The sequence below is a fragment of the Seriola lalandi genome, unplaced genomic scaffold, assembly GCF_002814215.2.
Source record: "Seriola lalandi dorsalis isolate HSWRI2012SDOR001 ecotype SW California unplaced genomic scaffold, Sedor1 jcf7180002054476, whole genome shotgun sequence".
In the NCBI taxonomy this organism is placed as follows: Eukaryota; Metazoa; Chordata; class Actinopteri; order Carangiformes; family Carangidae; genus Seriola; species Seriola lalandi.
In genome coordinates, this window is record NW_019525029.1 from 1,783,476 (window position 1) to 1,800,574 (window position 17,099).

The 17,099-nt window shown below is 43.5% G+C and overlaps 1 protein-coding gene across 1 annotated transcript; it reads left to right on the top strand.

Annotated features, from left to right (window-relative positions):
• The first annotated feature begins 5,213 nt into the window (after positions 1–5,213).
• Positions 5,214–13,037, top strand: trib1 (tribbles pseudokinase 1). Its single transcript, XM_023412294.2, has 3 exons — positions 5,214–5,941; positions 6,819–7,111; positions 10,494–13,037. Exons 1-3 carry the CDS (start codon positions 5,621–5,623, stop codon positions 10,966–10,968), a joined length of 1,089 nt encoding a protein of 362 aa, XP_023268062.1. The 5' UTR covers positions 5,214–5,620; the 3' UTR covers positions 10,969–13,037.
• Positions 13,038–17,099: the final 4,062 nt, after the last annotated feature.

A 17,099-nucleotide genomic window follows, 5' to 3' on the forward strand; every position in this document is an offset into this window, starting at 1 on the left:
AGTGAGCTGAACTTTTCAAGTGAAATTCTGCTGATCAAGGCCTGACGGGGGATACCTGGTATATGCATGACCTTTCCAGTGAAATGGTGTTATTGCACAAAGAGCAGATAAAGGCATTTTGTTTCACTTTGACTTTTAATGGTAAAAATGCATTTCCTTATTCTGCTGCAATACACTGGAATACCTCACGTTGCCCAAACTTGATCACATGAGTGCTGGGAACATGTAAGCTCAATCACCTTCGCCTGGTGTTCGCCCCGTGTCATTATAATTACCTTCTCGGGACATGAGGGGTTTCGGCAGTCTAAGTGCAAATGGGCGGTTGAGTTCTGTGAGGAAGTTTGTCAGATTAAAAAGGAAAAAACTTGTGCAAATGAGCGGAAAAATATAACAGTTGCAGCTGCTTTCACACAAGGCTCTGTATGGTCCGATGAGTTTGAAATTGATGTGAATCATATGCTTCACGGTCACCAGATCTCAACCAAGCTGAACACCTATGGGAGATTATGTTATTGATCAGTGTGTCAGCAATGTTCCAAACTATAATAAAGAAAAACTAAATCTGGGACTATCTTTTGGGAGAATGGTGTTTTAATTCCTCCTGTAGAACTGGAGCTGCTCTGGAGGCAGTGTGGAGGAGTGTCAGTGTCAGTATGAAACAAAAAGCGAATCAACCAAACAGGTCATGTGATCACGAGCATAATGAGAATTTCCATCTACAGTAAATTCATTGTGATCAGCATTTTTTTTTTTTTTTTCCCCAATTAGAATTAAGATTACAGCTGGTTTTATGAAAGCGACCACTTCACGTGAACACGCCGTGGACAGTGGATGGAGAACTTTATATTCAGCTAAAGCTTTACAACTTCTCAGAGGACCTTTGAGGAAGTCTTTGTGCTGAGTGTGTGCAAACATGACAACTCCCCTGTGTGAGAACAAATGTTTTGAATCATTGGGGAACAATGTGTAGGTGTGTGTTCCGATGTAAAAACAATTAGTTGTGATGTGTAAAGTCCCGAGCACAGCATATTGTAAAAATCCCAACAATGTTTTATACCTAAACCGGGTTTTGAATTGCACAAATATCTGTGTTGCCAAGAACTCAGTCTCTCCAGTCTAACCAACATTAACTGAAGCGAGCAGATCAAAGGAGCAGTGATGGACAGATTGGGATAACTAGCAAAAGAAGGCAGAGATTTTTGGCCAGACTACAGTCTGGAGTCCATCCACATGAAACAATTCCCCATCTCGGCTCCTGGTTTGATTGATTGTCCTTGAGGTCAGCCGAGGTTGTGAAAATATAGAGCATATTCAGTAGAGATGGTTATAGCTAGCTGATGACTAATTTTGGATGAAACCTCAACACTCGAGTTCATACAGTTCAAAGAGTCTAGGAGCTTATATCAAGATATAGAGTAGACCAGAGGCGTACTGCAGTCATATAAGACCTTCTTTTATTTGTTCTAGTGGCAGAATTTACACTCTGAATAGAAATTCAATCATTTTTATTGCAAGCATACAGTTGAATATCCACTGGCCCACTTCTATCTCCCACACTCTAATTCTACATTCAGAGCAAACTGTCAGCTGTCCACAGATACAATGGTAACGGCAGACACAACCAGACATCTGCAGAAAACAAGTATTACTTCACAAAATTCATAAAAGACACAGTGGCAGCAGTCGGTGTAAAACCAATAGAGGAAGATAATGAACTTGTCAAAAGACTACTGTTGCATAAAGCATCCTTCCTTCTATCCTCATGTGACCCTTCTCAGATGCTAAACAATGGGGTCAAAGTTCAGATGTAATTACATTACTTACCATGTTTGGAATAAGCTACTTTTGCATGTAGACACTTTGTCACACGAATACTGATCTGATCTCTGCATCTTTGCTGTTGAGTATTTGTATTTGTGGTACAATGTGACTGGATTTTTGGCTTATATACAGTATATCTTCCTACGTACATCTCCAAGACGATCATTAATCAGCATGATTTAATTACATGACTTAGCAAATGTGCATGTGAATGATCATTAAGGTGAATTAAACTTAGCCAGCCCTGGTTGGCACGTGTGGGGTATTGTAGGCTCCCTGTAAGCATATAGGGTATTTGAAGTAGTACAGGAGTAAATTAAAAGAAATCAATCATGGCTGAATTCCATTTAACTGCTTCAATTTCAGGGTCCTGGTGTTGTGCACGCTGGCTCGCCGTCATATTGTCCAGACCGTAATTACAAGCAGCCAAGTTGAAAAAAATCTTTCACATGAGCCTCATAGTTTTGTGAGTCGGAGATATCAGGAATATCTGACAGCTACTATTTTTCTCCCACTTGGTGCCAATAAACCAAAATGGCTACATCTAAATAAAACCAAATATTAACACAAACACATTCAATTCAGTTATCGAAAAAGAAGCTATACACTATTTGTTTTTAACTGTGCACAAACTACTACAAACACAATAATGCATGAAGGTAATTTCAGCTAGTTATCTGATGTGACACCTCGGCTCGTTGTGGAGTGAAACAATCTATGAATAAAGCAGGAACGCCTCCCAACTTGGATTAATGGTAGGTTGTTTTTTGGGTTTTTTTTTGCCTATCCCATTTTTCCAACACTTTGTGAATGTAGCATCACTGAGATAGTTGAAGTTATTAGTAACATCTGTGCTTTCTCTGCAATGACAAGTCAAACTGTCTGCTGTACACTGTCAAAGCAGCTGGCTGTGTATTTTTGTGGAATAATTTTTTTTTTTTTTTTTTAATTATTTGTTTGGTTCATCGCATCATTAGACATCTACACATCATCATTATTTCTTATCCACACAAAAAGATGCATCTGAGAGCAAAGCCCTTGGTTGATCCAAGCCTGTGCCAGGGATCATTTAAAAGTTATTTCAGTGGGGTCGTACTTGATCAAAACTGATTAGACAGCCGAATTGCCAGTCCCGATTTTCATAACTACGCTCTAGTCTCAAGTCTACAGCTCTGTTCATTTATCATGTCTGCATGTGTGCGTATTTGGAATGTGACGGAGCAGCTCAAATGAAGAATAATTCACAGCGATGGTTGGCTGTCAGCCAGAGCAGATTGAACTATTCTCAGAGCAGATCAATCCCCAGCCTCCCTTTACCGCTGCTGGTGGTGAGTGACTCAGCTAATTATTACAAGGGAGAGCATGCCCTGAATACTGTTTTCTCTTCTAGCTCACTGGTATGGAGATGCAGTCACACTCCTACACAGGCACTGTATATACACACACAAACACACACACACATATAATACACACCCACGTACATCATGAGGTAAACGCTGGAGTCCAGCAACATAAACTATCTTGCATATGAGTAATGCACAGCCTCAACATGTAGTATGGTGTGACCTGGTGTAATGATTCCAGCATGAACTCTCAGTTACATTGAGACAAATCGTTATATCTCTCACACACACACACACACACACACACACACACACACACACACACACACACACACACACTTTGTTTAATCACAGCCAACACAAATAAGTCACTTTTTCCAGTGTACACCTAAACACTGTGTCACACACACAAAGAAACTACAAACATACATCATCACTTTGATGCGCTGGCACACCGGATCCAGACTATTGTCAGATAACAATAAACCTTTCAGCCTCCTGTACCTCTGCTACTCGTTCCCACAGTGACTGTTCATCCTGCTTTTTGAACTTCTTAAAAAAAAAAGGCAAAAGAGGCAGGGAGACCGCAGCAAGAGAGGAAACCTGTTCCTGTGCCTGCTCGACAGCATGACAAACACACTTGCTCACAGAGGCGCACACACATCAATCAGCTGGTGAGTCACCTTATTCGTAGGACGACCACTGCACAAAGAAAGAATGCGAGGCCTAAAAATAACAGCCATCATTTCTATGGACTCTGCAGCTCGTCCATGTTTGGACGGCCTGCAGAGACAGGTTCACATGACCTTTCTGAGTCAAGCTGAGCCGAGCTGCTGTGACCTGGTTAAGTGTCTCACCTCTTGTGGAAGGAGCCGTGTTGGAAAATGTGGAAAGGAACAGTTTGGGACGACATGCTTCTGTTTGGCAGGACTGGGGGCTGCACAAAAGAAGGGTGATAGTGCGTACACACACAAACACACTCACACTCACACACACACACACACACACACACACACAGGCCAGCTGGTGCTCTGTGTTTTAGTGAACGCTCAGTATGCCTCTACTGCTGCCACTGCGCTTGTTCGACATAAAGCAGTGGAAAGAAGAAAAAAAGAGAACTCTTGCACAACGGGCACATGGTCACACGTATGTACACACCCCGACAAACACACACAAACACGCACATTTAATTACCTCATACCTACAGTTCATCGCAACACTCATCACAGGAATGTTTGTGGATCTGACTGTATACTGTACTTCACCCTTCAATTTCTGATATATCCTTAAGTAATAGTCCATAGTTCACTGATTATGCTTCTTTTTTTTCCACACAGACTGCACAGCACCAGCTTGTTTCTTTTTGTTGGTATCTGGGTATACATGTAGCTTTAACTTAGGATCAGTGTCTCTGGGAGCCCAGCTGCTATGGTGCAGTTTACAGAGCTGTGCTGGCATAGGCTATTTTATGTGAATGCTTATAGCCCAGCACCAGTAAGGCTTTATGGGGGTGAGTCATAGCCACATAACAAACAAGGCCCAGCATGGGAAAATATCACAGTGATGTTAAAGCTAGAGTTAAGGTTTATACACTGGAGCAGTTGTACTGACTAGTTCACACTGGAGGCCTAACATTTGGAGAGCAAACAGTTCCGGAGAGACTGTTGCAACGGGTAATAAATGGCAATAAGAGGTGAACATTAAGGAACAACTGAGTCAGACAAAAGAGTTTGAAAGATTGTTAATTATTGTCTAAAACATGTGCCTGCTTGATGAGGCAGCCATCATAAGTGGCCATGGTGTTTTCTTCATTCAAAATCTTAAGGAGTTCAGAGATTCATTACACCCTGACGAAAACACAGAAAAAGAAATAACATAATAATGTCTGAACCATGTGCTCACACTGGCAGTCATGTGCGAAAGGTAATACAGCAGGCAGTTTCATCAGAGCCGAGCTGGAGCTGGAGCTGGAGTCGGTGCCGTTACAGAATTGCTCAATGGTTGTGTCACCAGGAGGCTGGACTGGTCGGGCGGAGTGTTTGAGCTCAGAGCTCAACATCACCGGAGCTCTCACTCACTCTCTGCCTCTCTAGGAGTGTGAGGCGGTCTCTCTGTCTCTCCCTCTCTCTGTCTGTCTTTTTTTTCTCTGTCTCTCGCTCTCTCTCCCTCTCCCTCTCCCTCTCTCTCAGTCTGGGCTCTCGCGGATCAGGATTTTCTCACCAAAAGTACACAGACCTCAGAGCCGCGGGCATTCACTCTCTGAAAGGACCAGGCTTGGATTATTACTACATAAAAAAGGGAGAAAAAAAAAAACGCACGCCGTCACAGAATCCGCTGAAGTTTCATTTATATCTCAACTATAATGAGTCTCACGCGGAGAAATGGAGCGCACCGTTTGTAGTTTATTTTAACCATCGAAGGACACATCCTAAACAGCTCTCGTTTTGTTTGCTTTCATGGTGAATCGGTCTATCAGGATGAACTTGCAGTGGGGCAGCCCGGCACCCTGCATCCGCGCCGTGAGAGTCGCGCACAAGCGGCTGGACTCCGACGATCAGCCGCCGGCGAAATGCGCCAGGCTGAGCGCCGAGGCGGGGGACACGCAGGGACTCCTCGGCACCTCTCCTGGCTCCCCGGTCAGCCCCGTCTCAAACCCTCCCCCGGCGACCCACCAGGGACCGTCCAGGATAGGACCGTTTCTGCTTCTACCTCTGGCGGACCGGGAGAGCATGCACAGCGCGATGAACACCGACACTGGAGATGAGCTACTGTGCAAGGTATGCGCAATCCCGTCATTGTGCAATTTCTTTGAATGAATGGTGTTTCAAGACACGGTGTTGCTCAATAGCCTGTCTGACATGTCATCAGTATTTAGCAGACTTTTTTTTTCGCCAAAATGTCATTCTCACGCGAAATGTGTCACACTTTGCGTAACAGCAGGAGCGTTTGCTTCATGATTTGAAATCCCCGACCATATGAGGCTCTATGATTATTTTTGAATGTGTTTACAAATACATGACAGACCAGTCTGTGCGGTGCTATGGGGACACGCACACGCACGCTCGCTCACTCACTCACTCACACACACACACACACACACACACACACACAACACACACACACACACACACACACACACACACACAGCCTACCTACTTGAGTCCACCTATCCTTTGCACTGTATGGCTTCACACTGTCTGTCAACTCGGCTCATTTGCATACACGTCACTGCAATACGCCAAGCGGTGACACAAAAATGCAAACATGTAAGGCAAAGAATGATCCTCGATAAGGATCTGCTCCTGATAACGGTCGGTCCCTCCACTGTTCCAGATCCATGCGTTTATTTTGCATGAGAGACCTGCAGGCGTTTGGCTTTGTTGATTAATAAAGTTAAAGGCTTTGATGATTCATTTGTCATGGTCTTGCAAAAGCAATGTATTGAGCTGGAATCAGAGCATATCCCACGCCTGTTTTTAACTGGCTGCCAAATTTGCATGGCTGTTTCCTCAGATTATCATGAAGAACAAACTGACCCATTGCCTCCTCCCTTCCCTCCCCTCTCACACTCACTCTCTCCCCCTCCTCCTATCTTCCTAATTACCATCCTGCAACCCTGTCCTTCCTCTCCTTCTACTCCCATGTCTCTCCCAGGTCTTTGATATGGGGGTATACCAGGAAAAGATCAGAGCCTACGGGATCCTGCCTGCCCACAAGAATGTGGCCAGCATCAGGGACATCATCCTCGGCGAATGCAAGGCCTACGTGTTCCTTGACAAAGACTTTGGGGACATGCACACCTTGGTGAAGAGCTGTCGCAGGCTGGAGGAGGAGCACGCCTGCAGGCTCTTCCGTCAGGTGGCTCTGGCTGTGGCGCACTGTCACCAGGCTGGGATCGTGCTGGGCGACCTCAAACTGCGCAAGTTCGTCTTCACTGATGAGAAAAGGTGAGATGACAGGAACGCTGGCTTTACTGTGCTCACTTTTTCAGACGTCACCCGGAAAGCTGACAAGTTTCTCGCCGCGCGGAACCATCCGCTTGTTCAGCATCACGTTCCTTTGAAACCAGCTCTCATCTGGTCTTAAAAGTATCAGATAGCTTTTATTCGGATGCTCTCAGACTTAAGTAGATGCAGTGCGGTGGGACTTGCCGGCGAAGGCACAGAGCAAACATGGCAGCAGCTGATACACACAGGCCATGTGTGCAGATATCAATGTGGGTACAGATAGAGTAGGAGGTTCTGTACTTGTGGAGGCAGACTGCATAGCTTCCCAGATTTTCGCCCTCTCTGTCTGTCTTCCTTTCTCACTCTCGAAGTGTCTCTTTGTATGCGTGTTGCTGTGTGTTTGTTTTGCATGCCTGTGTGTGTGTGTGTGCCCGGATGTGTGAACGTAGTGGGTGGTAGTTTGGCAGAGCTGCTAGACGAGGCTGGTGAATGAGACAATCACCCCCTTCTGTGGTCTGTATCTTAGAATATATTTATTACTCATTATTTATTAATAAATAACATCATAACTGTGCTCCCAACAAGGATTCATTCACATACACTTTCATCTATGAAGGAGTAGTTCAAAGCATTATCCTTTGAACTCACTCCCCCACACAGACAGACACACACACACACACACACAGGCCTTAATGTCTGCCTCACTGTTCAGGAAGACACACAAAATCCCTGCTTACAAAACTATTTGTCGCCTCTTTGCCCTTGCGTCACTCTCTTTCCTGTAAGCGCCTGCTGATCCCACACAACCCCCTCCACCCGGCCGCCCCCCACCCCCCACCCCACTCGGCTTTTCAAAATGCCCTTTTTCATGGATACTTTTTCAACAGTAACATTCTCCAGCCGTGACCTCTGGGTTTTCAGGGTCACGCTGGATGAATGAGCGCAGACAGCCAGTGAGAGAGAAGTTGAAGTTGGTTGTGCCCCCTCTGATAGCTATACGGCTGCAGAGCGATGAGTCACAGTGTATATACGCAGAGGGGAAGAGGAGGGGAAGGGGGGGGGGGGGCTGCCTAGCTCATTTTCTTTCCTTGTGTGTGTGCGCGTGTGTCCGTACATGAGTGCTTGTTATGTGTGCTGATTACACATTCAGAGCTGTAAAGCTGTAGTCCATTGCAGGCTCAAATGTCTGCAGTTCAGTATTTTGTTATCTAGGTGACGACATGGCAACTTTAATGCTGGTAGACTGACCCACAAGACCCATTTGATCCTAGAGTTGTGGGATGACATCTTCTTTTTTTAACTTCTCTTTACTCTTTGGCCGTAGTGCCACAAAAAAAAAAAAAACTGATTCTACTGTGATACAGCTGCAGATTTTGATGATACCATTAAATGGCTGTGTGACATCATGGCATTTGTTTTTTAAATCAGTTTCATGCACCCTGAGATTGCCGCTTCTGTCCAATCACAGCCTGACTTTTTGACTCACATCAACATAAGTCTCTTTGAAATGTTGCAATTCTGCATGACCTCATTTATTCCGTCACACATTCTTCCAAATTCACAATCAGGCATCTTTCAAACCCCAACAATCACACCGTGATGCAATGTCCTGGCCGACAATGCAGCACTCAAGCCAGAAACAGAGAAAGTCACAACAATTTGACAAATGCTGTCTCCATTGACACACACACAGACACACAGAAACACACACTCACACACACAGACACACAAACACACACACAGTGCAGTTGAAAAATCCAGTTTAGGGAAGGTGACTAGCACTGTGAAGCATGCAGAGCTTCACTGCCGGGCCAGCCTTCCCGTGCGTCACTGATGTGGCAACAGCCATTTGAGGGTAATTATGGGATGGCTGGCGCCGCGAGTGTGGGACCCAGGTGCAGATAGCCTCGGCTCGAGAAAGAGAGAGAGAGACAGAGAGCGAGAGAGAGAGAGGAGGAGAGAAGATATGTACTCTCAACAGAAGGATGAGTCATTCTCTCCACCCCTCTAACTCTCTCTGTTCTGTTTCCTTTTCTGTCTCCATCTCTTTTTCTCCTCTGCTGACTTATCTCCTCCACTATCTTGGTGTTTAAATATCAGCTGCTTTCTATCTTGGTCCTTCTGGCTGTCAATCTTTTCATCCTCTCTCTGGCTGTCTGTTTTTCTCTCTCTCTCTGTGTCTCTCCGGCCGCTGTGTCTCGACGACTGAAGTGTCTCACAGAGTCGACCCTTCTGAGTGTGAGATAAAACAGCACACTTCTTATGTGTGTTTGTGTGTTTGACCTGATTAAAAAAAAAAAAAGAGACTCAATCTGTGTGTCAGCCTTGGGAGCAAATCTCAAGACACTCACATTCATTTTTAATTAAACACACTGCACATCTGTTGCTGTAGAAAATTAATCACTCTTGAAATTATTTAGGGATATTTTTCTTTGTCCCATTAATCATTTTGTAGGAGTGTTAAATGACTCGTTCTACAAATATACTTTCACAATCTTAATTGCTTTAGTACTGAACTAAATGCACGTCCTGTCATTAACATGGCTAAATATAGCACTGTGTGTGTGAGTACAGGAGGGGGTGGGGGGTGCTGGAGTTGTATATTTATATATGTGTTTATCTGAGCATGTGTGCACCAGGAAGTCATTGGAAATTTGCTTAGGCAGTAGCTGCGTCTTAAACAGGACTCACTATTGTGCACTTAGGTCATATTAAGTTCACTGGTGTGTATGTGTGTGTGTGTGTGTGTCCGTCCATCTGTCTGTCTTCTGTGCAGCTTAAGGATAAAGGATGGATGATTGTTTTTCCATGATGCAATCAGTGGCTTACATTTAACAGATCTCTGAAATGTTTGACAGTGTTAAACAAAGTCACTGTTAGATAGACACACAGACACAGACACAGACACAGACACACACACACACACACACACACACACACACACACACAGAAGTGTACTAGATCAAAGACAATATCTTGTGCTTTAAAAGTTGTTGTACGGAGGAACTTAGATAACATCGTTTCCAACATGACATTGAGCAAAAATATTCTACTTCTGTAATGCAGATTTGAATGGGGTTTCGAACATTGAGTTCTTAGGTTTCACCATAACGTGCAAAGATGCGTGCAATAAAAGATAACAGATGATGTCATTGCCATGGCATCTCTCTCAGCACTCCTAATTTACAGCACGACTAAGGCACTCACTTCAAGCTGAGGTTGTGTCACACGGCGTCTGAGGCTTTGGGGTAGTTGTTGTAAGTGGGCATTAAGCTAACAGAGAGGAATCCCCCGTGTACTAAACAAGACATTTTTCAACATTTTCTGTGCTCTTAAAGGTCATGCCACATGTTCTGACCTTACTCTGACTTTTTCTTCACAGGACACAGGTGAGACTAGAAAGCCTCGAGGACTGTCGCGTCCTGGAAGACCCTAACGACGACTCCATGTCGGACACCCACGGTTGCCCTGCTTATGTCAGCCCAGAGATCCTCAGCGGCTCTGCTCCTTACTCGGGCAAGATGGCTGACATGTGGAGCCTGGGGGTAATGCTGTACACCATGCTGGTTGGCCGTTACCCGTTCCACGACCCAGACCCGGCCACGCTGTTCTCCAAAATCCGCAGAGGCCAGTGCTGTTTGCCAGAGGGCTTGTCGCCCAAGGCCAAGTGTCTGCTCCAGAGCCTGCTGAGGAAAGAACCCTGGGAGAGACTCACGGCGACTGAGCTGCTCGCTCACCCATGGTTCCACCAGCCGCCGTCGTCGCAGGAAGCGGCGCTGGGTGAACAGGAAGTGAACTCGGCAGAACAGATGGTGCCTTCCTTTGACGTGGAAGAGGACGATAATCTATTCTGCTGACGGACTTGATTCAGCTAAGACTGGCTGAGGGACCAAAACAAAAAATTGCCATGAGGGATTCATTGTTGTTTTTTTTTTACATTGGCACTTTTCAGAAACTCATTTGTCTACTGTTGTGTGTACATACACCCTCAAGCTTTCTACAAAAACTTACTGTACTGTATTTTGTTGTCGTATATGTGTTACTTGCTAAGGGCATTGCTCACAATGATCATTCATTGTGTTTCTATATGTGCGATTTTGAAATTATTTGGTGCTAAAAGAAATAACAAGGACTCGAAACTTGCCAGATTATGTTAACAAAATAATCTCTGCAGGCCACTACGAGTGAATCACAGAAATTTAACTCGTGGCAAACAGTAGTCACCAATGCTTGCTCTCAGCCTGGACTCATGAAGCTTCAGAAAGCATTAGATGAATCCTGAATGGGAAGCGAGGAGACCAGGATGTTGTTCCTCTCACTCTCTGACCAGGCTGGAGGCTTCACCGGCTGAGTCACCGACCGGCTCAAAGAGGACCCAGCACAAGCTCGACGTCTTGCAGCAGGCAGTGACATAGAGTGAGAAAGATGCTTAGCAGAGGACTGATGTGTCACACTCAGCGGGACGATACGAAGGTGTCACACTGCCAATCTGGCAACATCTCAGCAAGTGGAGAGCATTTACAAATCTCGCACCATGCGCAGAAGGTTGAGAAAGGCAGGGTGTTACTGGTGTAAGACTCACAGAAAAGTGGGACGACTTTGTCACACAGACACACACGCACTCAAAAATAAGCAGTGGCACAGGGCCAACAGTTAAAATTAAATCATTATCTTTTTTAAAAGCATGCTAAAAGCTGGATATTTCATAGGAAAAGGTTGCTTCCAAAGAGGAAGTCTTTTATAACAGGGTCGGACCTTGCAAATTTGACTCTTCTGAAATGCAGGGTGCGCATTTAGCCACACTGAAACCTAACACTAATGCTTCTGGTTTAAAAATCGGTCACCCGCCTCAGCAGCAACAGAGGTAGGAGATAGCTATTTCTTCAGCCTGAATGCGTGCTACAGTGATAAAACACACAGAACTCAAATGGTACTTCCCACCAATGCAATACACATTTTCTCTCAGTCCAACGATGCTTGTATTTTTTTAAAGAAATGTTGTCAAATATCCAGTTAAGGAGAGAAAGACATTACAGGAAAAATGAAGACTTTCTCAGTTGAGCAGTTGAACCTGTTCTGTTCATTTGTGTCGGAACATTATGTCAAGCTGTGTTGCTTTAACAAAAGCGGAGCTGTGCCGAGTGTTGTGCCCGTATCACTGTGTTTCATAAACTGAACGGCTCTGAATCAGTCACAGTCAGGCGATGTTTGATGTTGGTTGTCTGATGATGACTCAACACTTGAGCGCGTCTGTAGAGAATGGTCCTGACCTTGGCTGGAAGAATCTGTTCTGACTGTTTCACCTCTTTAATGGTACTTTTTTTTTTTTTTTGCCGTTGAAAGCTGTGGATCCAGACTTGTCATCATAGTTAGTGACATGATGTACCACTTTCTAAAAGATCTTTTTTATCTTGGATAGTGACAGGCGGATGCAGTATTTCAGTGACGTCTAGCCTTACAGGCTACTGTAGGTCTGCAGCCAGCTATTTTGTTCTGGTACAATAACTTTGACAATGGTACTAAATCTGGCATATCTGAGAAGTGCTGTGCATTTAATGTGTGGGTCAAGCAGGAGGCTAATAAAACGTATGTTGCAGCATTATTTTCTCTCATCTGCTAAGATGGGAACAGACTTGTGACAATCTGGGTTGTTCCTTGCAGGAAAGTAATTTAAGAGATTTATGATTTTGTTCGGTTTATACATGTAGAGTGAGTCACACGTTCATGTGACATGTAGAGTAAACTGACACGGGTGCACAAACTTCATATTGCACTGTGAATTATGTATTTGTGACACAACCTAGAGGCTTTTATTGCTCCAGACAGGTTACACACAAGAGTTATATTCATTGTACAAAAGATGTAAATATGTATATTTGAAATATGTGTGGAGATGTTGAATAAAGATCACATTTTTTCATATTCATACAGATTTTTTTTTCATTACTGCTGCTTCTCTCTCCCTCTCTCTCTCACATACACACACACACACACACACACACACACATGCACATTACATTACACAGCTCGACCAGATGCCTGGAAGGTTTCCCTGCAAGAATTCTCACCACACAGCTCTTCATCACTGTGAGTGAACTCGATACATTTTCTCATTTTCTTCAGCACTTTCAATTTCATCCTTGCGAGTGAGGAAAAAAATAAATAAAAGACTCTCCCTCTCTCCATCTCTGCCGCTAACCGCTTACTCTTCTCTGACCTTTGCGTAATGTAACATTTACCTCCTCAAACACACAAATGTCAATAATAGGTCAGTGTCTTTTCCTGGAATACGCAAGAGGGAGCATACTTTCCTTTTTTCTTGAGGTCAACTCATCAAACACTGAACACCAGGCACCATTTAAACTCAAATACATATGTTCTTTTATATCCATTCCATTTTTTCTTGTGACTCACTGTTTGACCTATAAGAGCTTGGCAAGTCTCCACCCTCCATGTGTTATGACTACTCTAGGCATGGCTGGCCAGGGCTTGCGTAAGCATTGTGTGTGCATGTACATGCGCATACCTGCCTGCATGTCTACATTTGTGTGTGTGTGTGTGTGTGTGTGTGTGTGTGTGTGTGTGTGTGTGTGTGTGTGTGTGTGTGAGTGTGAGTGTATGTGAGAGAGAGTGTGTGAGTGTGTGAGTGAGTGCACAAGAGTCAGATTAGGTATCAACAGGGTAGCTGGAGTGCCTCAGCTGCTGGGAAGCTGCCAAACCGATGATTGCCTAACACATCAGAGTCGCACTCCTCCGGGGATGACAACAGGGGCCCTAAAAAGTAGGCTAATAATGGGTCAAGTAATGAATATCAGGGTTGTGTGTGTGTGTGTGTGTGTGTGTGTGTGTGTGTGTGTGTGTGTGTGCGCGTAGGAAGTTTGTCATTCACAAGTTAAAAGAAGTAAAGAAGCACTTAAATGACACACTCTCATGTCTGCACACTCAATATGAAGCCAGGAGCCAGTTAGCTTAGCTTAGCTTGGATGGCATTAAAAACTGGAAATGGGGAACAGCTAGCCCAAAGGAAACCAAAACTGCCTAACAACACCTTTAAAGAGTCTGACTCATAACCTGCCCGAAAACCACAAGGTCCTGTATTTACACTTTGCTTCTTTAAACAAACAAGACATAAAGTTTTAATAAGTGAGCTTCAGGTGGTATTGGGAGGCAGGTTTTGTTACTTTTTGACAGAGGCACGCTAGATGTTTCCCCATTTTCAGCCTTTGTGCTAAGCTCAGCTAACCGACTGCTGCTTATAGCTTCATATTTATCATAGAGAAGTGACAGTGGTGCAAATCTTCTCAGCCAACTCTTGCAAAATGTCAAACAAGGGTAACATTACTTTAAAGTTACAGTCAGGGTGCGAGCATTAGTGAGGTGTAAAATGAGACAAGGTGTTAGGAAATGGGCTGTGGTCTATATTGTGTGGCTGTGTGAGCTCATCCTGTCCCTTGGCCACAAAAGTAAACTTTATCCTTCCTTGTGATCTGGGGTCATTAAAGCTTCCCAAACATGTACCGTAAGCCTTTAAATAACAGACTTCACAAACTTCCTCATGACCGGCTGCATGTGGCGCACATGGGAGCCTCATCAGATTTGTTTTCGATATCTGTGACCTCATTTGATAAAACAGAAATTACACAACAGTGTGTAAAATTACAGTCACCTATTAAATATTCGAGGAATTTAAACTTTTCTGATAATAACTATGTTGGTTGTTTGTGATTTTCCACATGGAGCATAGAGATAAAGGTGTAACTCTGGGTTTCACACATACACAACACAAGGAAGTGAAGAAGCAGATCTGAGATTTGACAGTAAAGCACCTGCTCCAGTCTCCACTCTGAGATGATGTTAGGTATTGTGCTTCTTCCTGAAACTCCCTGGCACTGCAGAGCGCTCCACTGATGCAATGGAAACAGCCTCCCCTGTTTAAATGACTCTTTGACCTGATTTATTTCATCATAAAAATCCCTGAAGGAATCTGAGGCAGGTTGTGCTGATCGTAGTTCAGAGAGGAGACCGAATGCTTGTAATAATGCTGGTATGTTCAACTGTCATCTTAAATCACAAAGACATACCTTGAATGCATGTGAATTAAGTCAAGGTGTGATGTCTGCTGCCATCTTGTGGAGGTGCAGCAAACTGCAACTATATGTCAGATAATAGTAACTGTTTCCACTGTTGTGTTTATTTATTTTTTTAGAAGTTCAGCAGTCGAGCTACTGTAAGACCAATGCTGTTCTCACTACCTAATTAATATCAGATCAATAAAGCATGAATAACTTTTTTTTTTTACCATTAAAAGAGCCATTAGTCACATAGTATACCTTATTAGAATGTGCCACAGAAAATTTCTAATTTATTACAATTCTTTGTCTATGCTGAAATGAAGCTTTTTCAAAATAAGAGCTGAATTGATGATTTACAGAAAATCAATCAGCTATTATCAACTATTTTGATAATCACATTTTCTGGTTCCAGCTTCTGAAATGTAAGGATATGTTTGTTTGTTTTTTTACTATAAATTGAACATCTTTGGGTTTTTGACGTTCAGTCGGACAAAACAAGACATCTGAAGTTGCCACCTACATTGTTTACCTCCATGTGTACTGACTAGCAGTCTTCTGTCTCTCTGCTTTTGTCGGTCTTTGTTCAGTGAAACCACTGGCAGGTATGTGTATCATGTCTCCCTTATGTTTAAGGACAAGAACGAACAAGACGGAGATCAGCTCATAAAAATATTGTTCTGTAGCACAAAAAAAAAACTTTAATCGAAAAAATAATCATAAAATTATTCAGCAATGACAACAACCATTAGTAATTGCAGCCCTATAAAAATGGAGTTTGCAAGAAAACATGGCATAGAATCATGTTTCATGTTCCTCTGACAGTGTAAGCCTGTGGGTGGTAAATGGGAGTCTTGAGTGTTGTCGGGGTCAACAGCCTCTTAAACACCGACAGGAGAGGAATAAAGAGTATTTCTCAGATGAGGTTATTTCAAGCAAAGTGGCCCCCGGGGGGCTCCATGTTACTATCATGATTGTTTTCTATTCAGACAAGGCGAAATAGAAAAACACTGTTCACATATTAAAATTCGCTGATGGAATGGCCCTGGGTGGCTTGATTTACTGGATTTGTTTATCATGACTTGGAAAAAATTCAATCAATCAATATTTTCTTTTTCAACTGCTATCAACCCTCCTATTGATAGACAAGCTTGTGCTTACTTAAGGTAAGAATCCTCTCTTATAGTTAGTCCTCAGACTGGACACAACATGCATAATGTTGATACATTTTGTTGATCAAAGTTTTGCTATTGCTACATGGCCAACATTAGCATTAACAGCTGTTAGTCTAGAAGCACCATTGCAAGTTCTGCATCAGACTTCATTCCTTTACTCACCGAGAGTTGTCTCCAGTGGTGGAAAACAACCCTCGTTTTGCTTTTAATTCTATCACTCCATTTCTTGTACTGAAGTTAGCGTGCTAACCAGCTAGCCTCGCGCCGATTGAGTCACGTCACTTTCTGATACAGGGTCACTGTAGTGTCAAAGCTGCCCTGAAAAAGTAGCGCTGCTCAGAAGGCGTATTATAACCTCTTGTCTTTTTAATGCAACAATGGCTGATGCTCTTGCCAAGAGTGGTAAGTAAACAGCTGTTCATGCAAATGCTGTCTATGTAGCAAAACTTACAAATGGCTGCTTTAAAGCAACTGATTAACCGGTTAACTGTGTATACAGTAAAAGCTGTGCTTCAGAGCTTGGCTTGGTCAGCTGTGACATACTGACACACTGGTGCAAGTTTGTGTCCTCTCAATTTTAAGAAATGTGTTATGAATGCTCTTCACTGTTAGATCGGAAATAGAGACAGAGCATCAGAGCTTTTCTTTCTTATATCATAGTAACAGATTATATAGATATACACTTATATAGATTAACACTTGTGAGAACTCTTCATATCAGACTTCTAACCATCGACTCAGTAT

What these genes read in the sequence shown, in the direction of transcription:
- trib1 (XM_023412294.2), top strand. Translation starts at nt 5,621, where the DNA reads ATGGTGAATCGGTCTATCAGGATGAACTTGCAGTGGGGCAGCCCGGCA. An exon ending in GAGATGAGCTACTGTGCAAG is followed by an intron (nt 5,942 to 6,818) that starts GTATGCGCAATC and finishes TGTCTCTCCCAG; the next exon opens with GTCTTTGATATGGGGGTATA. An exon ending in GTCTTCACTGATGAGAAAAG is followed by an intron (nt 7,112 to 10,493) that starts GTGAGATGACAG and finishes TTTTCTTCACAG; the next exon opens with GACACAGGTGAGACTAGAAA.